A 25,227-nucleotide genomic window follows, 5' to 3' on the forward strand; every position below is an offset into this window, starting at 1 on the left:
GTCTAGCCCTTCTCTGCATTTCAGAATAAGGCGTCTCCTGTTGAGTGAAACTTTGCAGTATTCTCTTGAGCACATCAAGCACAAAACATAACGAGCCTGGTAGCTGCATAGAAAAGTGAACATTTGCTTACAACGGTTTGCCTTACTGTGCAAAAAATAGTGGTAACATTGTGGCAGCAACAACAGTATCACATGTAAATTGGGTCACATAATTAACAGTGACATGCTATCTATAACAGTGACCATATAATAAATTATCATCTGGTGCTAGATGAAAACAGTTCAAGGAATCTGGCTGCTACTCTGATATTCCCTCTTTCACAGGCTTGGTCGCGTCGCTGCCTTGAAGGGGGATCCTTCTGGCAAGGGCCCTTCTCTTTTTCGGCGAAGGGGTGGCCCGTACACTAGACGTAACACTTCTGATGGCCATTCTTGATGATGACACCTCATCAGGTTCACGAGAAGCAGGCGACAGTGCAACCAGTTTCTTTTTGAGCTGCTTCACCAGTGCAGCAGGACGCCTTGCTTTCACCTTTGCTTCCATCTTTTGAGCAGCTGACATAAGGTCAGACACAGCACAGCTTTGGGTGAGCCTCAGAAGAGTGAGCGCTTTGAGGAAGTACAAAGAATCTGAGGAGTCGGGGTCCTGCAGTACTGCTTGGCACAGCTGCTCAGCAAGTCGATCATGTGGTGCTGGTTCTCGGAGTTCACCATCATGAGCATACTCAAGTGGATTTCCTGGTGATCTCAGCAAGGTAACTTCAACAAGGAAGTTCACAACATCACAGGGATCCGGACTTGTCAAAGGGTTTCGACGTTGGCCTGTCAGCACTGCTTCCAGTGTGGGCATAAAGGCTTTTTCAAAACATTGGGTATTTCTTGGGCCACCTTCTGAGTACCTCTTCATAAAGGCACCCAAGACCTGGTGGAACCGACTGTCCTTGTCAGCATCTGGATTGATCCAACGTAAGATCAATGCTGACAAAAGGGTTGAAGAGCATATATGACCATAGAGTTGCACCTTGGCCAATCCTTCCACTGCTACAGCCTTAACGCTCTCATCCTCCATGTCAGTGCATTTTATCAAGAAGTCAATCAGAAGGTCAGAGGAGGCCTTGTGTAAAATGGGGTTTTCTTCACTGTCTCCTTCAAACACAGCCCAGATCATAGCATCAAATGTGTCCAAGCCATGGACAAGAAGAACATCAAAAGCTCCTGCCAATGCAATGCTCTGAATGTTTGGTTGATCAGCCAGTGCAATCTCAAAAAGAAGCTGCAGGTTCTGTGTGGCAACATCCTTGCTCAGAACACAACATGCAGACAGTGCCCTGACTGCCTGTTTACGGCATGCTGTATCTGTTCTGACAATCCCTGGAAGAATAATGCGCTGATGGCAAGTCAGGAGAAAAGGAGTCAGAGATGTGAGCGGTGTCATAATAATCGTTTCAGCAACCAGTGTGAGGCACTTGATAATAATGGTCTCATTTCTCTCACATTCAGTTTCATCGGACTCTGGTGTCAACTCCATTATCTTGGACTGATTGCCCTCTAGCTCAGCAACATTCTGCTTGGTCAATATAGTTTTGTTAAAATCTTGTTCAGTCTCTCGTTCAGGTATGTTTAGCATCTCCATCTTGGCAACCAAGAGGTCAATGTTCTGAGCTTCCTTTTCAGTTTGTGACAACGATGCCTGGATTTTGAGCAGTAATGATTCAATTTCTAGCAACGTGTCACCCGGCTTTGGGTGTACATGTCGAATCACCTTCATCAGGTGCGGGATTTGTAGTGAGCTAACCTTTGGTGACAGAAGCAGTTTTCGGATGGTACCACGAACACATTCTCTTCCAGCGCTGTCAGCAAGATTAGCCGACAGCATAAGCAGTATGAGGTGTTGTGAAACAGCGTGGTGGTCAAGTTGACGAAGTGCTTCCCACTCTGTACTAAAGGACAACACATAATTTGAAACAAAACCACAATAAACAATGAGGTCTGGAAAGATTTCGTCCATGCATGACTCTGATTCAGATGATCCTTGATCCTGGAGTATTTGCGCCAACATCCGCCAATACAATGCAGTCTCACAGCTGAGCTTTCCTTCTCCAATAAGCTTGTTCTGGTCGAGTAAATGCTGCTTAATGTCCTTGATCAGCATGCTGATGCCATGCTTTGTAAGCAGTGTCTTCAAGAGGATGTACACAACGTTTTCTGACCCATGTACATCGAGCAACTTTATCAAATCGGCCACACTGTCTTGACAGTGTTTTAACCATGTGGGAATCAACTTCTCTGTCACAACTTGCCTGACACCGCTCGAAGGATCATTGAGACCGCCGTCGAGAAGCTGTGTTCTTTGCTTTATCTTCAGATACTTCACAGGTACCTTTTCAGCGATACGCTCGAATGCAAGCTTGCGGACGGAATCCTTAATATCTCGTGTACGTTCAACCAATAGTCCCAGTGTGCGCGTAGACGGAATCATTTGAGTAACAATAGCCGCTCGGACGTCGACGCAGGTGTCGGCCTCAAGGTGAAACAAGAACTCCTTAACAATTTTACATTTGTCGTTGGTAGGGTCTTGAAGCCGCGCCAAAGCGCCGACAGCCCGACTGCGAACCCTACCGACCTTATCACGAAGCCTCATGAGCATAGATCTCTCAAGATCGTCAAAGAGTTCGTCGTCAATACTGCTGTCGTCCGTTACGTATTTCAGTAGCTTCTGCACAAAAAGACAGCACCTCTCGCGAACAACTGTTTTGCCGCTTTCGCTCCATTCGAGCACTTTACGCAGGATAGGGTCATGAAGGTCTTTACCCGCGTCAGAGGCTTGCAGCGCCGTGGGCGCGGCTACAAACTGGGCGGCAAAGTCGAGCAGGCGCAGCGCATACTCACTGCTTTCGGTGTTCGGAAATATTATTTGAAGGAGCCGTATAAAATCCTTCAGAAACTCCTCGTGAGGAGTTTTGCTGTACAAATCCCGAGCAACTTCTAAGCCTTTTTCAAAAGCTTTAGGCTTGCACTGACACATCATGAAAACGTCACGTAGCGTTGTTATCGACGCTACAGACATCTTCGGTAAGTAAAACAGTCACCCGGCTGATTAGCATCTTGAAAGAAAAAAGTACACACAAACAGTTAGAATGCTCACTCAATACAAAATGTCAAACGTCAACCACTAGGCCTTGATGTCTCGATGTCGATGTCGAATTTCTGTCTCGACATGTCTCGGTAGATGTCGCGGTGATGGTGATGGTGGCTGTACCCTTTGCAACAGGTTGCTAGCGCCTCGCAACACGGCGGAGCCAAAAAGTTCGATAAGTTGAGAAAGGGGGAATGGGATGCAGGAGATAGAAAGTTAAAATAAGGAGTGAAGTCCAGTTGCACTTATGTATTCGCAGAGGTTGGCAGTGTAGCAATTGTCCATTGTCCACTTCTCATAATCACAATCGCGATTCCACCGCAGGCACACCTTCATGAGTATCCCATTCCCCCTTTCTCAACTTATGCCTTGTGGCAAACTTTTTGAAAAAAAGAAAGTTCGATAGCGACGAAAAAAAAAACACAAATAACCACGACCTAAACATTCACAACGGAACCTGTTTTTTTCGCGTAGTTAGCCGATGGGCGGAGTTTGACATAGCTTGACGTCACATATAGACAAAAAAGGAAAATAGAAACGCTGATGCGAACTTTTCAGTATATATATTTTTAGCTATGAAGCGGTTTTACTAACTTGTTCATATAGTAGAGTTTGGGCGGCATCAATAACAATCGAACTAGTCATGTGGGCATTTTGCGATTTAAAAAAAAATGGGAAAACTAACAGATCTGTGAGAGCCAAGCGCGTTTCCCCGCTCGCACACAACTTGTCTCCCCCCCCCCCTTTTATTTCCCTCGGAAACTTGTCCACATGACCCCAGCCGAAAGCGCGCTTGCGCTGGGAAAACTGTATGAAATATAAAAGCCGGATCTGTGCACGCTCAGGGGCTCATCCCTAAGTCTCTTTTTGCTTAACCCTCTGACCGTTTGTGATGACTCATTTTTCAATTTTTTTCTCTCATATTTTCTGAGTGTAAATAAATATTGTTTTATTATTATTTATTTTGCTGGACTAATTGGTTAATAATGCTTAAAAAGGTGGAACCAGTGAAGACAGACTAAAATGTAGGCTCAGCATTTCTCTTGGGGCCAAGTTCCAGACTACAGCAGAAGGAGATCATCAACTCCTGCTCCATGGTCCAGTTTTCCTGTACCGCATTGGATATAAACCCAGTTCTGATGTTATGTGCTGCTCTGCAATGTGGCATTTGTTAAACATCCCTGCATATCGATGGCCTGTTGCATATATGTATACATGATCATCTCTATTTGATGTAAGTGGCTGGATAAGCATTTCAATACTTCATTTCAAGGAGTACTCTGGCCTTACTTCATAGCTTGACTCGCATTCATACAGTACTAGTAGAAGCTCAGCTTTGACAAATTTGTGAAGCACTGTCGCGATGCACGTCACCTGGAGCTCCAACTTATTCAGGTCACAACTCAGTTGGCCTGCAATTTTGATCCAGTGGTGCCTCCGTCACCAGCACTGTCATCACTTCTATTGTCTTAGATGCAATGCAGTCACTGATGGCCAACCTCTTGGCACCCTCACCACAAAGTGTTATGACCTGGTTCCTTTCATTGAGTGAAAAGCTAGGTGTACTTCAAGCTTACATCTCTGTGAATACAAAACAGTGCATCCTCCATGTCAGCCTTGCATGCCCTGCTTGCCTGGTAATGTCAGGGCTTGCTTCTGTACTAAGGCACATCTTGTAACTCTTTGAAAAAGTGGCCATGATTAGATTAACTGGCTTGTAATGATCTTAATTTTTAGCCAGCACAACACTTTGGAAAAGGTAGCAACATATATTTGAAAGAAACAGTTTATGTAGCTGCAAAGAGCTGCTAATGTTCAGCCAGCAGGTTACTATAGTCTGCTTTGTAAGGTTTTCTTGTCACTCACATTTTGCCAGCAGTGCAACATATGAACAGCTCCAATTAAGCTACGAACATCACCACAGCAATTCCCGCTCTCAGGCCTGCTTTATGCCACAGATTGTAATGTCCTTCCACATTCACCTATACCCTTTACCTGTAACTCTCTGCAGTCTTACCAGGCTGTGACTGTGATAACAAAGTAAAACACAAGACCATTTGCACCGCGAATAATAATATTTCTTTATTTATATGCACCTTACAGGCCTTCAAGGGTGTTGACTAAGGCAGTTGTAGGTATACGAAAATATGAATTGTATTCATTTCATTTCATTTATTCATACTGTCAGCCCTGGGCGGGCTATTACAGGAGTGGATATCAAACTTGAAATAAAACAAGAACACATCAAACAAACACTGAGATCAACACTAAATTTTATACATAATTGTGTTTGCCACTTGAACAGAACAAAAACATTGTCATAGAAATCAAGCAGTACATAAAACATTATGCAGTTTATCTAAAAATTCGCTAAGTGATTGTGACGTGACAACGGAGTTTGGTAACATATTCCATTCCTTAATGGCTCTCGGGAAAAAACTAAATTTAAAGCAATCATTTCTGACAGGCGGCATTGGGATGTACAAACTGTGACGATGGCGTGATGTTTCCCCTGTTTTAATTTCAAAGTATTTTGTTTGATCGATTTTCAAGTAGTGGTTAGCGATCTGGAAAAGAAACTTGAGTCTGTCACATTTGGTTCTAATGTCAAGTGTTTGCAAATCAGCAGATTTGCACAAAGAAGTTGGAGAATCAGAATAACGATACCTATTAAATATAAACCTTGCTCCGAGGCGCTGGATTCTTTCCAGCTTAGAACAGTTGGAAGCAGTGTACGGGTCCCAGACAACTTTTGCATATTCGAGGATAGGCCTAACTAGGCTTTTGAAAACCAGACTTTTTATTTCGGGAGTTGCCCTGCACATATTGCGTCTCAAGCTCCAGAGTGCCTTGGAAGCCTTAGTACATACATTATCTATGTGTGAATTCCAGCGTAAGTCAGATGTGAGTGTTACTCCAAGGTATTTAAAATTGCTTACTCTAGTTAGTAATCTACCATTAATGCTGTAACTGTAATCAAGGACAGTTTTCTTTCTTGTAATGGACATAAAAACAGTTTTGTTTGAATTTAATACCATCTGCCACACCTTACACCATTCATGTATTTTCTGCAAGTTTTGATTGAGTTCTGCCTGATCTTCCGGAGTATTAATTTGTTTATAAACGATGCAGTCATCTGCATACAGTCTAACTGGAACGCTCAAACCAACCGGCAAGTCGTTGATGAAGATCAAAAACAAGAGAGGGCCCAGAACGCTGCCCTGGGGAACACCGGAATCGACTGGAATGATGTTGGATTTATACTCTTGAACCTGAACATACTGTACTCTAGACGAGAGATATGACCTGAACCACTCAGTTATAGTTTCATTTTTAAATATGGCACTGATTTTTAGTAATAGTTTAGGATGCGAAACCTTATCAAACGCCTTTGCAAAGTCCAAAATTACGATGTCAGTTTGCATGCGGGAATTAATTGACTGGGAAAGATCATGTACTGTTTCCGTGAGTTGAGTGATGGTAGAAAGCCCCTTGCGGAAGCCATGCTGGTTTACAAATAGGAGATTGTTACTCTCAAGAAAAGTTGATAAGTGAGCGTACATAATATGTTCGAGTAACTTGGAACACGTGCTAATGAGGGAAATGGGTCTATAATTTTCAACGTTAGAAGTGGGACCATTTTTATGCACAGGCACTATTTTCGCACATTTCCAGGCAACGGGAACACAACTACTGTCGATAGATGATTGAAAGATTTTGGTAAGAAATTTAGAATTCCACTCTGCATATCTATATAAGAATTCATTCGGGATACCGTCCGGTCCTGAGTTCTTTTTTGTGTTGATATTCAAAAGGAGTTTCAGAACTCCTTCTTCACTTATTTCTAAATCGGGAATAGGAGGGCAACCTGGAGGCTCAAAAAACGGTGATTCGCCGTCATCTTCAGTGAAAACAGATGCAAAAAATGAATTAAAACTTTCAGCCCTCTGGGGGCTCTCTTCTTCATTAGAATGGTGAGATTTACTGCCGCCATTTATATATCGCCAGAACTTACTGGGCGCTTCAGTAAGAAATCTGGTGAGAGTCTGACTGTAAAAGGTATTTTTACTTTCTTTGATGAGTCGCTTTAACTCTTGGCTCATACGACATATGGAGGTTTTTAATTCAGGGCTTGGGTATTGTGAGCATCTTTTTCGTTTCCTTTTGAGCTGTCGTTTTTTGTGAATAATGTCTCTATTAATCCAAGGATGCTTCCTTTTTGTTATTTTCGTGGTTTTAGGAATGAACATCTCAATTGCTTTGGCTATCATGTTTGCAAAAAAATCCCACAACTTATCTGTGCCAAGTCCGTCTTGATATAAACACATGAATTCATCAAACGAGATTTCAAGGTAGTCCAGTAATCCGACATCATCAGCAGCCGCAAAATTCAAAACAGTCTTTCTGCAAGATTTGTGACAAATTTCGCGAGTCATATTGAGCGAAATAATCACCATTTTATGGTCAGACAATCCTTCTTCAACATCACAACTCAGCAAAAACTCTAGTAGACCAGATGACAAAAAGACAAGGTCTAGTATCGAGGATGTTGTCATACATACTCTCGTACTCTTTTCAACAATCTGAGTCAAACCATAGCAGTAGGCGAGTTCGATCAGATCTTCACTGCTAGCTGTATCAACTCTGCCGGGAGAAAGCGACATCCAATCAATTCCTGGCAAATTAAAATCACCTGTCAGAATAATGTTGTCACCAAAGTGTACATTTTTGTCCAGAAACCTTTTTAGGTTATCAAGCACGTCTATGGTTGAATTGGGAGCTCTGTAGAAAGCACCCACTAAGACAGTATGACCATTCAGTCTGGTTTTAATCCATGTAGTTTCTAAATCATCAAACCCTTCTATAACTGAGAATACTATATTACTCTTAACCAGAATTGCAACACCGCCACCCCTCCTTTCACGGTCTTTTCGTACTATGGAGTAGTTTGGGGGAGCAACTTCACAGTCTCTAATATCTTTATGTAGCCATGTCTCTGTGATTACCATAATATCGGGTTCATGTTCAAGGCATATACTTTCTATGGCGTCAACCTTGTTAAGCATGCTCCTAGCGTTCACATTTATAATTTTAAAGCAGACCGTCTTATGATTGTTTAGTCACTCATTGCTAGTGCTAGTGGCAACCTGGCATTTGAACCGCTGCTTGGTCTCCTCGTTCCATGCGTATAAGGTATTCTTGACTTTTAACTTATCAAAAATTAACTTAGCTTTCACACCGTTCTTCCGTTCATCGGCACAGGAGTTCCAAAGGTTTTTTCGTATTTCCACAACCCTTTTAGAAAAATCTTCATTTACACTAAATTGAGTGCCTTTTAGGTTGAAACAGCTACTCATTATTTTCATCTTATCCCTAAAGTCAGTAAGTTTAATAATAATCGGACGGTCTCTACCTGGTTCCCTCTTTCCAAGTCGGTGAATCCTTTCAATAGTGTCCACCCTTTGTTTCAGAATTTTATCAAAGATGTCATTGTTTACTTTCTGTAGTAGGTCCTCTTCACTCTCTGATTCCTCCTCCTTGACTCCGCGTACAATCAAGTTATTGCGCCGCGAGCGGTTTTCCAACTCATCAAGTTTTCTCGAAACTGTAGTCATTTCTATTTCACATCTTTCAGCAAAAGTTTCTAGTTTCGAAAGCCTATCCCGAGACTCGTCAAAGGTTTGTAGCTTTTGTTCTATAGCAGACAGCCTGGATTGCATGTCCAGAATTCTTGCTTCAGACGATGTTTGGTTTTCCTGTATTTCGCTTAATTTGCTGAGGATTTCAGTTTGAGAAGCAATTACTTGTTGAATCATTTCCATTGTATCCGGGCCAGGATTTTCCTCAACATCACCGGATAACTTCAGCAACAGGCCTACAATTGAGATACAATCACTAAAGCAAACCAGCAATGTGCGTGGACACGGCAACACGATCAAAAAAAGGCAGTTGCTACGGCAGCAATATTTTCGTCCACCAACCTGCACAAATAGTGGCACATCAGTTGACATTGTCACGACGGGGTTGCCGTGTCCACTGCTGATGGAAGGCGCAGACGTCCCTTTTATAGGCAAAATCCGGGCTGGAAGTGTGGATGACGTCGCTGTGCTCGAAGAGGGTGCGCAGAAGGCAGTATCCACGTGCCACGACAGCAGCTCGCAGTGTAAAAAATGTACGCCCCCCGCGCACGGCAGTCGATAGGCATCGGCAGAAGCTGGGTGACGATTGAAGCCGCTGTCTGGGCTTACTGCACTGCCCAAGGCGATGGAAAAGAATCCGGTAAGTACCTGCACAAATAGTGGCACATCAGTTGACATTGTCACGACGGGGTTGCCGTGTCCACTGCTGATGGAAGGCGCAGACGTCCCTTTTATAGGCAAAATCCGGGCTGGAAGTGTGGATGACGTCGCTGTGCTCGAAGAGGGTGCGCAGAAGGCAGATTGGGAGATTCAGACTGAACACTGCATTATTCGAAATGAATAGCACGAAAACAGATGGAGATAAGAGAAGAAACACTGACAACTGTAGTAAACGTATCATGCATAGAATTTTTGTCAGGATGGTTCGAGTGATCACATTTTGAATTCATTGAACATAACCTTTGCAAGTAGTGAATTGATAGAAATTCATATTCACACATAATCTTTTGCCATCACTTTGCTTACTACCTTTAGACCTCCAAATCGAAGTATCAGAAAGACTGTAGATGACATGCATCTGCATGCCTTTCCATCTGGTCCCATATGTGATAGGTAACTGATATGCTGGAGAAAGAACAACACATTGTAGCTGAATATTTGAATGTGCTTGCTGACATTCCAATAGAAACCACTATCAACGTTCCACCTCATGTGGACATTTTGGGCCTATAATTTGTGCCTTCATGCCTAGATCATGTCAATATTTGTACCAAGAACAACCAGATATTTCTGCGCATGTATTATGCTGCAGTGATAAGACAGCGGATAAATATTTATCCGAGAAACTGTTGGTGGTCTTGTAGCCATATGTTCACATATTTACCTGTTTGGCCTATGTAATTTCTCCCATATGTGAAAGGTATAGCCTCTGGGACCAACAACGCCTCATCAAACTTGTCAGGAAGTGGTACTTTGTCACCGAGGGCATAGCCAGGGGTGTCAGAGTAGATGACGGCAGTAAGGTGCAGACTCTCTGACCTTCACTGCCAATGAAATTAAGCAGGATAGCCTTCTGTAAGTGTGCGGATAGTGTAGAACTACTCGACACCACTATGCAGTTCCAGAATGCCAGCTCCAATTGCGCCTACTGCCCCGCCGGGGTGGCGCAATGGTTACGGCGCTCGACTACTGTTCCCAAGGACGCGGGATCGAATCCCGGCCTCGGCGGCCGCTTTTCGGTGGAGGCGAAAAGCAAGGCGCCCGTGTACTGTGCGATGTCAGTGCACGTTAAAGAACCCCAGGTGGTCGAAATTTCAGGAGTCCTCCACTACGGCGTCTCTCATAGCCTGAGTCGCTTTGGGACGTTAAACCCCACAAACCAAACCAAACCAATTGCGCCTACTAACAGCAGGTGTACCAGGAAATGACGGGGACAGCGGCGGCAGCTACTAGACTTGCTATGCTCATGATGTATGTAATAAGGCCACGTCAAGGTCCTTTAAACAGACACCTTTGTTTTCAATATGTTATCACAAAATTCAGGAAGCAACATGTAGACGTGACGCAGCAACAAGGTGTTCTATATTTCTCTTTCATACGCATACATACATCACATACAGTTGCATACATCACCTGTGCTACTTCATCTTCATAACAATGATGTATTACTTTATTAACTTCACATATTTCCTTGAGAATTATTTGCACACCCAAGTAGTAGTAATTGGAAATATTAGAAGCAAGCTCAGGCAGCTGGCCATAAGAATTTCTCAGAGATAGATTTTAGCAGCCTTTTATTCAACTTGACAATCTCAGCCAAGTGATTCTTCACAGTGAGGTTTTTGAGTATGAGATGACGTGCTTTTAGCATCCTATGACATTAATCATAATCAAGCTATGGCTAGATTGCAAATTGGCAGAGCAACTGTTGTCTGTGAGTTGGCATTGGAATAACCTAATTTCCACCAATCAAAATAAAACTGAATTAGTATGCTTCCATGATCCACTGAAACTTATTCCTGTCACCAGTCTGCTTCTTCATTCTCTTTTTTGTTTCATACCTTTCAAGCAGTCATCTGGCTAATATTTCTGATCGGCTGCCCGGATAGCTTGACTGCTGTATCCTATTAATGCATTCTGCCTAATTAATGCAGGAAAAACAATAGCACATGTACTGGTGTACAGCGTGCTCAGATATGGAATTTGTTCTTTTTACTTGTGCTCATGCAACAAGGTTTATCATTTACTAAAATCTATAATTTGTGCTCTGCTGTAGATATGCCAATTACCAACAATTACTGTCTTTTTTTGTGCTCTCGTATGCCTTCGTTCACATTATTAAATAAGAAAGTGTTATTTTTAAGTATCGGCAAAATAAAGAATTCTGCCTCCTATATGCCCATGCTCGAACAATCACAGCCCCACGATTGTTTTATTTTGTCCTCAGTGTGGACAAGATATGACGAACCTGTCCATGCTTTCTATGTGCCAAGGGTTTTGCATGATTTGCCAACTAATGTTTTCTCTTGAAGCAGCCAGAAGAACGTGATGCCTGTTCTGAACTTGCGAGCTTTTTTTTTTTGCCCTTATTTTTCTTTCTTTCTATTCCCTAGTTTTACTTTGCTTGTAAATTGAGTGTGGCATATGCTCAGACTTCTCATGATTCTGGACACTTTCACAAGCTGTATGTAGAGGGGTGTATATGCACCATGGCATTCCACAAATTAAGAAAATTAAAAACATTGCATCATATTATGACCATTATGTGTGCTCAGTGCATTATGAGTTACTGCAATCACTCTCTATACAGATGTTTTTGTTTTGTGCAAAAGCTATATAGTTACATGACTGTGAACTCATTTTTGACCCTTTAAAAGTCAGCTTATTTCGTGGAGTGATTTACCGAGTATTCTCCATTCTGATAGTGCTTCAATCTTTCTGGCAACCAGTCACACAATAAAAACAGAGTGCGCAAACGCTAAGGTATCAACTGTCCATTACTAGTGCTCAAAGCAGAGCAGAATACTGCGACGTGAGTGAATTTTGAATGTAAAAAATGCCACTTATTAAATTGGAAGGTTCATAAGGTATGTAACAGAAACTGCTCATGTAAGTTCAAGCGCTCTTGATTTCACTACGCTGCATATGCTGTGAACCTTCACCACTGCGATTTGCGACCACCAAAAACCACTGGACGGCAGCTTTCCTTATGCGAGTATTTCATGCTTCAAGAACGAGTTTAGTGACTCTTTCATATTGCGTTTAATCACGCACATGCCCACTCACGAAAGCTACCTGCCGTTACTGTAGTGTGATATGCGAAACTTCGGAATTCATGCACAGCACAATTCTGTTTATTTCTGACTCGCATACTGCATTGACGCTTCCCTTAACCCATATTCCCTTTGCACATATATTATGTTAATGGCATATCTTGGCATACTACTGCTTCAAGCGTAACCTACGTTTCCATAACTGTTATATGCATCGACGCATTGCAACCACCTTGACGCGTTGCACGCATATTTGTTACCCTGCAAGATGAAATCACAACAGATTCAGACCGTTCAGGCTGCTACGACTCAAGAGCAATGCCCTACAGGCTCCAGGCTCTACGAAATTCCAGCCACAAAATCATACGCACAGCCCACAGATTGGTGTGCATGGCCCGTTTTATGCAGAAGCCGCTGCCAACAGCTGCTGGATGAGCACAGGGCACTTGTTACATTACCGCAGCTAAATATTTCATCATCATCAGCCTGACTATAGCCACTGCAGAGCGAAGGCCTCTCCCATATTTCTCCAATTAACCCGGTTCTGTGCTAGCTGCATCCACTTGATCCCTGCGAACTTCTTAACTTCATCCGCCCACCTAACTTTCTGCCGCCCCCTGCTATGCTTTCCTTCCCTTGGAATCCAGTTTGTTATCTAAGCGACCATCGGTTATCCTCTCTTTACACTACATGTCCTGCCCATGCCCATTTCTTGATTTCCACTAGAATATCAGTAACTTGAGTTATTTCTCTGACCCATTCTGTATGATTACTATCTCTTAATGTTACCTCTACCATTTTTCGTTCCATAGTCCTTTGCCCTGTAAATGCAGCGCATCGCAACATACAGAGGCTAAAAAAAACTCATATGATTGATTATTTACATCATGGAGGAAGGAAACAACTTAGGAGAGGCCCTTGCCATTCCCAATGCATTAGAGAAAGTGTGGTGGAAGTGACGTCAAAATTTAGTGTTAGCCAAGTCTGGCCATAAGCAACAGCATCGCTGTTGCGTGGCCCGAGGTATGTGAGAGTCGCGGAGAAAGAAAATGCGGGGGGGGGGGGGGGTAAAGGAGGAGGAGAGACGTTGCAGTGTCCGGTCGTGCCGGCTTCAAAATTGTGACGCTAGAGCCTCTCCCAAGTTCTTTCCTTCCTCCATGATTTAATTATTTATATCGCTCGGCTTGGCTAGCTCAGCAGCACAGCCGATGCTTCAGTCGCGTTAGCCACCCTTCAATTCCAAATAGTAGATTTTTAACATATAGGCCCTAAAAAACCTAAAACTATGAACAAAAAGAAATAAATGCAGCTAAAATTGCTTAAGCTTGAAATGGTTACAGTAATTCGTTGTTTTATGATGTCAGCTGACGTCAAGCTCCGCCCATCAGCTAACTACGTGAAAAAAAAAAGGGTTCCGTCCACAGCAACCGGCTCACTCGCCCATTATAGAGTAGGTTGTGCACTCGTCGATCACTCGGTCGGCCATAGTACAGTGCCTAAAATATACTAGCTAGTGTGACGAGCGCCCGCGCTTCCCTATGGGCGAGGATGGCGCCATTTGTAATGAAAGCCAGTCGTTAGCGGCAGAGGGCGCTGCTTGTCGGGAGGGTACCACCTGAGCAGATGAGGCTTTCTCGCTTCAGAATACGGCAATCTGTTAGTGTTGAGCGTGCGTGTTAAACCTGCTTCTGTGCGTCTTTTGCTTTCACGAAGGTGCAGCGGTTTATTTACTGTGTAGGTGTTTGCTCATGAGAGTCGTTCCGCACTTCTACCTGCTTGGCGAAGATTGCATCGGTTCTTTTTCGTGTTTTGTGCGCACGTTCTGTGCACGCCTGTCTCCCTTCTTTTTTCACTGTGCCGCCAATGGTGAAGCGAGTTCCTGATTGTTTCCCCAGTGCCTCCCGCTAAACTGCACAGATAAATGCCAAAGAGAAAGCGGCGGTGCACAGAGAAGACTTGCTTTGTTGGCAAACAGGGCTACCGCTAGAACAAAGAGCGTACATATTTTCATGCTTACTGCGCCATCTGATGCTACATACGCATTCTGCAGAATGGGAACGAAACAGACAAAAATTACAGAAGGTAAACGGCAACTGCTTTTGTTTGCTCGAACGAGTCGGTAATGGTGCTCCATGACAGTGTGTAGCACAAAAGGAGGGACAAGACAATGTACACAATTGGGCCGCTACACCCCAATCAACCACCGGACGTACATCAGACTTTCGATGTACATCCGGTTCTGGACATATGAATATCCGTAGGAAATCTGCGGACGTCCGACGGACCTCCCATGGATCTCTGACGGATGTACAAAAATAACTATTTGATACTCCCAAGGTGATTTGCACCGGATATTCGTTGGCATATCTATTGAGGACATTTGGAAGTGATGCCTCCTCTACTTAGAAGCAATATTACTGTAGGCAATTAATAAACCTGGCAGACTCCATGCATTTATACGAGTCCATGAATATTTGAAATTGGGCATGTGCCCCGAAGTATGTGAGATGCATGCCTCTATAAAGCAACAGCCACAAAGTACAATGCATCACATTGATGGCAATTTTATTGATGAAATTAATGCTGCTTCCAGTCTTCAAGACGTTTTCAATCTGGTCCTACCGGCACAGCCTCGGGGCAAGCAGTATTCTTACGGCTAGACTTGAAGCCAAAATTGGGATGATTTTCTGAAAAACAAAAGTATGCCAAAGCAAAGCACTGTTATCGAAAGGCTAAGCATTTTTTTATGTTCAACATACTTTATTACAGACAATATCAGAGATATGCAACTCATTATTTCTGCACACTTGCCTCTACTTTAACAGGGGAATGTTTTGGGCCAGTTGGTTCAACATATTTGGGGGGGGGGGAACAGGAATAGCGACATAAACAAGCTGAAGACGAGAAGTGGACAGGATGTGCAGTATCCTGCCCACTTCTTGTCTTTGTTTTGTTTGTGTCGCAGTTCCTGTTTCCCCCACAAATTGCCTCTACTTATCAATGCATCTCTATGGCTTTCAGGCTTGGGCAAGTATTTGCAGTGCATATAGTCATTATCACCATCAGCCTGAATGCAAAGTGCAGAAGGCAAAATTAAGCACTATGATTTGCAGCCAGGAATAATAAGGCTGAACACTTTCAAGATGGCAGTTTTATTCTGTAGCAGGTATTAAGCAAAATGTTTCATTCACAAACTGATATTCCCTTTCAGAAACTGTTAGCAGCCCTGTGAAAAGCAAGGATGACCTGTGCCATTTAGGATCCTCTGCACTATAATGGGGAATAGTGCTCATACATGCCTCACCTCCCCCCCCCCTCCCCAATTGGTGCGGTCAACAGTAGGAGCACACATATCTGTTATAGCATGCAGAAGTGAGAGGTGCCAGGATTGGGCCAGGTCGCACCACCTTTGGCAGTGCTGCAAACGGCTTCGAGATGGAGTATAGGAATTAGTGGAGCATAAAGGAACAATTCACACTGTTCATGTATCAAGATGTGACAGGCAGGTGTGCAAGGAGTGCAGCATCCTTTTCATACATATTCTATCAATGGCTGCCAGAAAGAATAGTACAAAGTTATAGACTAAAGAAAGCCAGCAGCTACTAAAACCAAGGAAAGAATAAGGGAGTATTTATACTTTCTAATTTGTAGCGTTGATCAAGGAGGAAACAAAATTATTTATGGCTGAAACTTGATTGATTAGAAAGCAAAAAAACAACCAGATGCTGCTAGTAGGATCCAAACCCACAACCTGATAAAGTTTAGCATATGTAGCTGAAAGAGCAAGCATATATATTCTCCACAATTCATAACCTATAAGCAACAAAATATTATTTCTTGAAGTGCAATATAGGTTTGGTCTGGTTTATGGTGTTTACCATCCCAAAGTGACTTGGGCTATCACCAGAGTGGAAGTCTGCAAATTTCGACCTCCTGTGGTTCTTTACCATGCACTGACATTGCACAACACATGGGCACCTTGCTTTTTGCCTCCAGAGAAAAGCAACCATCATAGTCAGAATTCGACCTTGTATACTAAGGTTCAGTAGTCTAGCACCCTAACCATTGCACCACAGCGGCAAGACTGAAATGCAATATATTTGTTTTCCAGACAGATTGTAAACACATACCTTAGTGTAAAAAGTCCACATTATGCAACGCAGATGTTATAGATATGACCACTCTGAGAGCCTAATAAAAAGTGACAGATTCAGCCCATTTCTTGCCACACAGTTGCAAGTAATATGTGACTCAGTGCCTTGGTACTAGGTACAAGTACACTGAACTTGGACATTTCTCCAACTGCATGCTGCAGAAAGCAAAAACAAAGTGCTGATTATGTGATAGGAAGAAACCTACACTACAGTTCAAACTTAACTACACTCTGCTGCTAAAAATAGGTACTATACTGTCACTAACCCAGGTCAGTCACCTCCACAGCACATGACCAAAGAATTAAGTGTGAAAGAGCAACTTATATAACACACACATGCAGCATACTAGCTGATGTCATTATGCAGCAAAGCATGGCCTTTGTCAGAATTACTTGGTATGAAAGGTTCATGATGAAGAACGAATTGTGGGGCTCGGTTTTCAGTTTAAGAAGCGCATAGCAGGATGAGAACAGAGCATGGAGAAGCACACAGGATAAACAAGCACTGAAAAAGGTATCTATAAAATGAGGGCATGTAAAGGGTGCAAATAAAATCAGATAAAGCCACAGATGCGCGAATGCAATCTATGTGCTTGAGAGGAACGCAGACTGTGCTGGCACATTCATCCTCCTACTTCTCCTACTATTTTTCGTGTGAGCTTATGGCATCTGTTCAGAATGGTGTTTGTTCAAAAACTGGGGAACATTTTCCATTGCTGTCACATTTGTGACAGTGCACAGGCAGGTTTCTGGACTATGAAACTTTAATATCATTGCTGCACTCTATAAATTAGTCTTCTATTCATAGATCAGCTAGTTTGGCCAATGTATACTTGTCAGAAGATAGTGGAATGGAGTATTTGACAATATCTGTGCATGCTACGATGGGATTTTTATGTAATATAGTACAACTAGCGTTTCTCTTTGCCGTATCTATCAATAAAAGACTAACAAAGCACAGCAATGACATTAAATGCTCCCTGTTCAGAGATCTGCAGTGAACATTGCAAATGTGACAGCAATGCAAAATGTACCCATTTCTGAACAAACGACCATTCTGAAAAAGTGCCAGAAAAGCTCACACGCGGAAAAGTGGAACCTGCCACTATCACAAACCTTGAGGATGAATCCATGAGCACAGCCTATTTTCCTTTTGTGCAGGGAGGTTGCTTTCATCTATGATTTTATCCTTGATTTTATTTGCACCCTTTACACACCCTACCCTCACTTTAGACATTTTTTTGCTTTTAATAGTCCGGTTCAGCTAATCAACAATGCATTTTTTTATCATCATCATCATCACCATCAGCCTGACTATACCCACTGCAGGGTGAAGGCCTCTCCCATATTTCACCAATTAAACCGGTTCTGTGCTAGCTGCATCCACTTGACCCCTGCAAACTTTTTAATCTCATCTGTCCAACTAACTTTCTGCCGCCCCCTGCTACGCTTTCCTTCCCTTGGAATCCAGTTTGTTACCCTCAGCGACCATCGGTTATCCTCTCTTCGCACTACATGTCCTGCCCATGCCCATTTCTTCTTGATTTCCACTAGAATGTCAGTAACTTGTTATTTCTCTGACCCACTCTGCACACTTCCTATCTGTTACCCCTACCATTTTTCGTTCCATAGCTCTTTGCGTTGTCCTCAACTTAAGTAGAACCCTCTTGGTTAGCCTCCACGTTTCAGCCCCATAGATGAGTACAGGTAAGATGCAACTGTTGTATACTTTCCTCTTGAGCGATACCGGTAAGCTGCTAGTCACATTCTGCGAGTGCTTGCCAAAAGCGCTCCATCTCAATCTTATTCTTCTAGTTATTTCCTTTTCAAGGTCCAGATCTGCGGTTACTACCTGTCCTAAGTAGACATATTCGCCTACTACTTCCAGTGCTTCGCTACCTAAACGTAAACTGCTGTTCCTTCCCGAGGCTGTTAAACATTACCTTAGTCTTCTGCATATTGATTTTCAAGCCAACTTTTCTACTTTTCCTGTCTAGGTCATCAATCACTATTTGCCGTTCATCCCCCGAGTTACTTAGCAAGGCAATGTCATCAGCAAATGGCAGATTACTGAGGTATTCTCCACCTACCCTTATCCCTAACTGCTCCCATTCCAAGTCTCTGAATACTTCCTCTAAGCAAGCTATGAATAGTACTGGGAAGATCGTCTCTCTTTACCTAACACCTTTCTTTATGGGAATTTTGTTACTTTCTTTATGCAGAACTATGGATGCTGTGCAGCCACTATATATACATCTTCCAGCACTTTCACATACGGCTCATCTACCCCCTGATTTCGCAATGCCTGCATCACCGCCGAGGTTTCTACTGAGTCAAATGCTTTTTCGTAATCAATGAATGCTATGTATAAGGGCTGGTTATATTCCGAGCATTTTTCTATCATCTGGTTGATGGTATGGATATGATCGATAGTAGAGTACCGTTTCTGAAAACCTGCTTGATCCTTTGCGTGATTGCAGTCTAAGGTTGTCCTGATTCTATTAGCGACTACCTTAGTAAATACCTTATACATAACAGACAGTAGGCTGATTGGTCTGTAATATTTAAGGTCCGTAGCTTCCCCTTTCTTATGAATGAGGATAATTTTTGCATTCTTCCATGGTTCCGGTACTGTCGATGACATCAGGCACTGCGTATACAGAGTGGCCAGTTTTCTAGCACGATATCCCCCCCATTCTTCAACAAATCTGTAGTTATCTGACCCTCTCCAGCTGATTTCCCGCTTTTCATACTTTCTAATGCTTTCTTGACCTCGTCCTTCGTCACTGGTGGAACGTCTGACTGTTTTCCCCTACCGTCAATCTCATTACGGTCCTGACTACTTTGCTACTGTAGAGATCCGTATAGAACTCCTCGGCTACTTTGACTATCTTGTTCATATTCGTGATGATGTTGCCCGCCTTGTCCCTTAGCGCATAGATCTAGTTTTTGCCTATGCCCAATTTCTTCTTTACCGCTTTAAGCCTTCCCCCGTTCTTTACAGCATGCTCAATTTTCTTCATGTTATACTTCCTTATATGGGCCACTTCGAGCTTATTGATTAGCTTTGATATCTCGGCCAATTCTATCTGGTCCGTTTGATTGGAAGCTTTCATACTCTGGCGTTTCTTAATCAAATCTTTCGTCTCCTTAGACAGCTTACTGGTATCCTAACTATCCTACCGCCTACTTCTACAGCGCACTCAGTAATGATATCTCTGAAATTATTGTTCATTGCTTCTAGGGTAATGTGGCCATCCTCAGTTACAGCTGAATATCTATTCTGTAGCGAGATCCTGAACTCTGCCCTCCCCCTCAAAGCAAATTCGTTGATGGGTTTCTTTCTTACTAATCTGCTGCGTTCCGTCTTCAGATTTAGGCTAATTCGGGACCTCACCATCCTGTGGTCGCTGCATCGCAGTTTCCCGATTATCTCTACATCTTGCATAATGGCGGGGGTTGAACACAGTATGAAGTCAATTTCATTTTTAGTCTCCCTGTTAGGACTTCTCCATGTCCATTTCCAGTTCTTCCGTTTGCTGAAGAAGGTAATCATGATTCTTAACTTATTACGCTCTGCAAACTCAACTAGTAACTCCCCTCTGCTTACCTTTCTGAAAACAAAAAGATACCAAATGTCTTAGCCAAAGCAGTGTCCACCCAAAGAAATAAATCCAAACACAGCAAATGCACAGTCACACATTGAGACCAGAAGCAGTCACGAGCCACACACACACCTAAACACAATGAAAAACAGAGCTGCCACACAACCCTCACAACAATACAAAAAATTGCATCAAGATACTTCATTTCTGTGCATACCTAGTGAATGTGTCACTGACGCGTAATTTCCTTTCTTTAATGGTAGGGTACCACTTCTTTCTCTCCACTAGTTGTCTCTCAGCAAGTTAAACGGCAATTGTTGCTAAGAGGTGTTTCTGAACGCCACCTAAAGGTAACATACACCCATTGAAGGCAGGAAATGATTACGGTGAAGGTAACTGTACAGTGCAAACGTTGACATACCGTCACCTCCTGGCTGCGTTCATGGCTAGTTTTGCGGCTATTAGGAATAAAAAAACATCACATAATACAATCTAAAGGGGAAAACAGCCGAGGAAAGATGTTGGTAGCTTATTTTAATGTTCGAAATAAAAATAAAATTCCACTTGGAGGATCTGAACAGACATATCAGTGCTCAGGTAAGTAGTGTTAATCCATTGCACACAGCTTTTTTTTAGAAGCAACGGGAACGGCAGGCTTCAAATGCACTCTTATTCATTTTGACAATATTTCTGCTGTTTGTCGCCAGGTGACGCTGCTTAGAGGACCCTACTAGAGTCACTGGAAAATTTCAGAGTACCGCATTCGTTTTCCGCGCGCCGCCGGCTTGCCTACTAGCTGATGCGCGCCACGTGACCTCACGTCGCCATATTCCTTCCAAACGCGCGCACGGAATACGTGTCTTGTGCTGGAGTTCCTCTTTTGTCAATTGTTTCTCGCAGTGTAAACGTGAGAGATTATGTTGTGCTTTTGGGTGCGGCACCGGGCCTGAGTTAGGAAAAGTGTGTTCTCTGTGCCTGAACGAAAAAAGTGATCTGCATTGGTGATCAGTGTGGCTTCACAGAACTGACCGGCAAAAATTCGTGCCACAAGGAACACCTTGTGCTAGATACGCTGGTTCATTGGTTTCAAATAATTTTCGATCAGCCATGAAAGAAGCGTAGGAAATACTCAACGTGAACATGGTGCGCCTGGTCGCAACATGTGTTTACCTTCAAACGCAGTATATGTATTTACCTTCCCGCACAGGAATATGCAGCATCCATTTTACTTGCGAAATTTTGTAAAAGCTACCCTCACAGTAAGGTAAATATCTAGCCAGCTGGCAGCAGATACATCTATCTTCAGTACTCGTGCATGAAAGCGTATGGGCGCGTGTTCGTGTGCAGATCGATGTCTGTGCGCACCTTTTCGTTTTTTATTTTTATTGTTAATGTAAACGTACATATAAAGCTTTATGCACAGATTTATTAGTTATTTATTTCTAGTGGCACGTTAAAGAAACCCAGGTGATGGAAATTTCCGGAGCTCTCCACAACGGTGTTTCATAGTCCGAGTTGCTTCGGGATATTAAACCCCATAAACTAAGCAAACCAACCATATTTGTTGTGTGTTCGCAGCTGGCGACTTCTGGACAATGTGTGTCAACCATCAATGTACAATGTGGATGCCATTTCCATTTTGGACGGTACTTAATGAGCGAGGTTCTGGCAAATAGGCGGCACAAGGTGTATGGCGATGAAATATCAGGCGATACCATGAAGCAATGAAAAGTGCAATATTCACAACCGTGCGGTGATAGCGACGATGTAGTAAGCCATGTTTCTTTTTTTCTTTTTTCACGCTGAAAATGGGCGAGACCGCTTTAGTTTTCGTTAGGTGAATGACGGCGCCGCAAAAAAAAAATTAAGTTCGCGCAAAACAATATGCTTCAACAAAGCCTGCTTGGCGTTCTTGGCGCAGCGACGGCGATACTGCTAGTTTGTTTACGCTGTCTCGGCGAACCTGCTGCTTCACTTAATGTTGCTTATACAAAGCGATTCATCGTTTTACCATGTCCGGCCCCGCGGCGCCAAAGGACGGCATTCTCCACGACTTAACAATATACACACACGTTCCTGCGACCTTCGCTGACATGCTATTTCACACTCGGTCATTTTATAATGTTGTAACACCCCAGCACTGCGCGTAGAAGACAAGTCGATTCAAAGGGCCGGGGATTTGCAATAGCAGGCGACCTGCAGTTTTCGCCGATCCACCCACACACTTAATTTTTCCCCTCGATCGCTGACTAGGGTATTAAAGTTAGCGACCGCACAATAAATGTCGGCACTGTCTGAATAAACGTGCCAGAGCCTTCCCATTTTGCTGAGCTTAAAAAGACATTCCAAGCCTACGAATGCTGTCACGCCGTTCAGACAGCGACCAGGCCCGGCGGTCTGGAAGGGAAATGGTGCCCGCGGGCACCTTTGCGGTACTCTAAAAATTTTCCAGTGACTCTAGACCCTACTAGTTACTACCCTACCATTGAGAGAACGGAATCACGCATCACAGACACCTCTGCTGCCTTTCTTTTTTTTTTTTTGTCAAAAAAGCCACTAAAATTTCACCGCCACTTCATGAGTATTGGGCGGACACTGCTTTGGCAGTAATTTGGTATTTGGTAATTTTTCAATTCTTGATAGGGAAAACTTTTCATTGTTTATTAGCCTTATGCATGGGTGATAGATGGGTTTTGTGAGATAGTGATGTGTCATCTGCTTAGGTGTGAAGGAAGAGTTTGGAAACTTGTTTTCATAATGACTGCTGATAGTGTACATATGCTTGCAGGTTCTACCTTTGTGCTGCTGTCGTTGCGCCATTTTTCGTGTGTTCATAGACAAATCATGTAGCAGGGCATTGACAGCATATCTGAAAAACCAGGGCTCCAAAGGAGTAAGGAAGTGTGGTCTGCTCACAATTCAGGGACCTGTAGCGCTATGCGTGCCGTAAAGCCCTCATATCTGGCTCAGCATTAAGCTCTGTGAGCTATAACATGTTTGTCAAGGCTGCACCAATGCATGGTATCTCACTATGGTCCATGCACAAAGATAAGGATTTAAGTAGAGAATATGAGTGAAGCCAGCAAATCTAACAGAACCTTTCAACTTTGTGGTACATTTCTACTGCACAGTGCAACATACTGGGCCGCACATATTTAATCACTCTGCAAGCCAAAGGAAACGAGTCAATATTATGCAAAAGTAATATAATTGCATTTTCAGGCTACTTGGTCTTTCCATGAACTGGCATTATTTCGGCACCAATCCGCTACGCGTGCAGGTCACATCTAAAAAAAAGGAATTAAAAAGATAGCAAAGTCACTCACCACTGCAAAGCCCTAGTAGTTCTGGCATTATGCTTTATTTGCATTCCGTTTTAGCACAACTACGAGCCTGCATATCATTCACGATTGACACCTTTTGTCGCTGTGCGGCTATGCACTGTGGACGTAATTATTCCCTCATTCCAAAAATCCACTCTGACTTGAGGGTTTCCACTAAAACATTACCAAGCACTCATAATAAGAAACGCAGATAAAAGAGAGAGGCGCGAGGCACTCGTTTCCGGGCCTTTGTAGTACGCTCGTCAACGCGAATAAACATGTCTCGTTGCAGGTATCGCCTCACGCTTGTAACCACTCCGTGCTTGAAAATTCACGCCAGGGTGAACAAAGGGCGCAGTAAGTTGCAACTGTGTTAGAGCACTTCACCCATCCAGCAATAGCAACCAAAAGTAATGTTTCACGCACTGTTACTTACATTCGGGAGTGACCAGCCACTCCTTTCATCCAAAACAACAAAGCACCATCTCGGCGAAGTCAGTTGCAGAAAGCTCCAGCGCCAAAACAAGGTCTCTACTAGCGCATGAGTGGATCATCACTTTTGTAGCACAGTCAAATAACCACACAATAAACAAACAACACAAAATAAGCTAAAAAAACGAAATTCCAATGGAACGACAAAAGCCGCGTCCATAGTGCCTTAGCGCCAAAAAATAAATAAATAAATAAATAAATAAATAAATAAATAAATAAATAAATAAATAAATAAATAAATAAATAAATAAATAAAAACTTGTCTGCTGGATTAGATCGGATCGCATCGACTTTCAGATGTTTGAGGTGAGCTTCTATATGCTGCGCTGCACGGTAGGAGTTTCGTTTTCACCTGAACGAAGAGTGCATGCCTTGGCACGTAAGAATGCTCGAGAAAGAAAACGACGTTAATTATTAGATCAGATGCTAGAAAGTCGCATGAATTATTTAGATGTTATTTTATATCAGCGCTAACAGGAATGGGGTCAGATAATTTCGTCATCTGCACAACAGCCGAATCACTGTTAAATATTTTACGTGAGGACATGTATACATGTATTAAAACATGTATTACATGTATACGTGTATTACATGTATACATGTATTACATACATGTATTAAACATGTATGTCAGCCACAAATTCGGGGCCATAGACGGACATTCACGGATATCTATCGGACACCAGCTAATTACACGAACGTTCCATAATTTGCTGGCGTTTATCGTACGAACGCGTCCATACGTATACTTACACCGAATCTCCGATACGGATATCCGAATTTGAATGGCCGTAAGAATGCCTTACGAACGTTTTCTCATGGCAATGGAGATTCGGATCCTAATCGGACGTACCACGGATATCCGTGGTTGACTGGGGCACAGCACCTGTGTTGGGTACCTTTTCTGTGTCCCTCGTCCTTTTGCGCTACACATATGTTATATGGATGCAGTTATATATTGGGCGCATTTTTCACCGTAAGCGGCATTACCAACGAGCTTCCCGCGATGAACCTCATGCCTATTGTGTATCTGAAGAAAAAAAAAAAACTTCGTCAGCCTCTTCATTCAAACGATGGTGACTGTTGCAAACGCCAGCGGCCGGCGT

General features: G+C 43.0%; 2 protein-coding genes and 1 long non-coding RNA gene across 3 annotated transcripts; all 3 read right to left on the reverse strand.

Moving 5' to 3' along the window:
• Positions 1-298: 298 nt before the first annotated feature.
• Positions 299-3,067, reverse strand: LOC146204815 (condensin complex subunit 3-like). The gene has a single exon (XM_084605408.1). The coding sequence runs from the start codon at positions 3,065-3,067 to the stop codon at positions 299-301; it is 2,769 nt and encodes a 922-aa protein (XP_084461534.1).
• A 4,946-nt stretch (positions 3,068-8,013) lies between these two features.
• LOC146204816 (uncharacterized) lies at positions 8,014-9,553 on the reverse strand. The gene has a single exon (XM_084589519.1). The coding sequence runs from the start codon at positions 9,451-9,453 to the stop codon at positions 8,257-8,259; it is 1,197 nt and encodes a 398-aa protein (XP_084445645.1). The 5' UTR covers positions 9,454-9,553; the 3' UTR covers positions 8,014-8,256.
• Positions 9,554-15,103: 5,550 nt separating this feature from the next.
• On the reverse strand, positions 15,104-24,281 carry LOC146204817 (uncharacterized). The gene is made up of 3 exons (XR_014702961.1): positions 24,066-24,281; positions 16,679-16,857; positions 15,104-15,235 (listed from the first exon to the last, which is right to left on the reverse strand). It is a non-coding gene; the product is annotated as an uncharacterized LOC146204817 (long non-coding RNA).
• Positions 24,282-25,227: the final 946 nt, after the last annotated feature.

The sequence above is a fragment of the Amblyomma maculatum genome, chromosome 1, assembly GCF_055883805.1.
Source record: "Amblyomma maculatum isolate TAMU_Amacu chromosome 1, ASM5588380v1, whole genome shotgun sequence".
Classification (NCBI taxonomy): domain Eukaryota; kingdom Metazoa; phylum Arthropoda; class Arachnida; order Ixodida; family Ixodidae; genus Amblyomma; species Amblyomma maculatum.

Coding starts and splice junctions, on each gene's coding strand:
- LOC146204816 (XM_084589519.1), bottom strand. CDS start 9,453: ATGTCAACTGATGTGCCACTATTTGTGCAGGTACTTACCGGATTCTTT.
- LOC146204815 (XM_084605408.1), bottom strand. CDS start 3,067: ATGTCTGTAGCGTCGATAACAACGCTACGTGACGTTTTCATGATGTGT.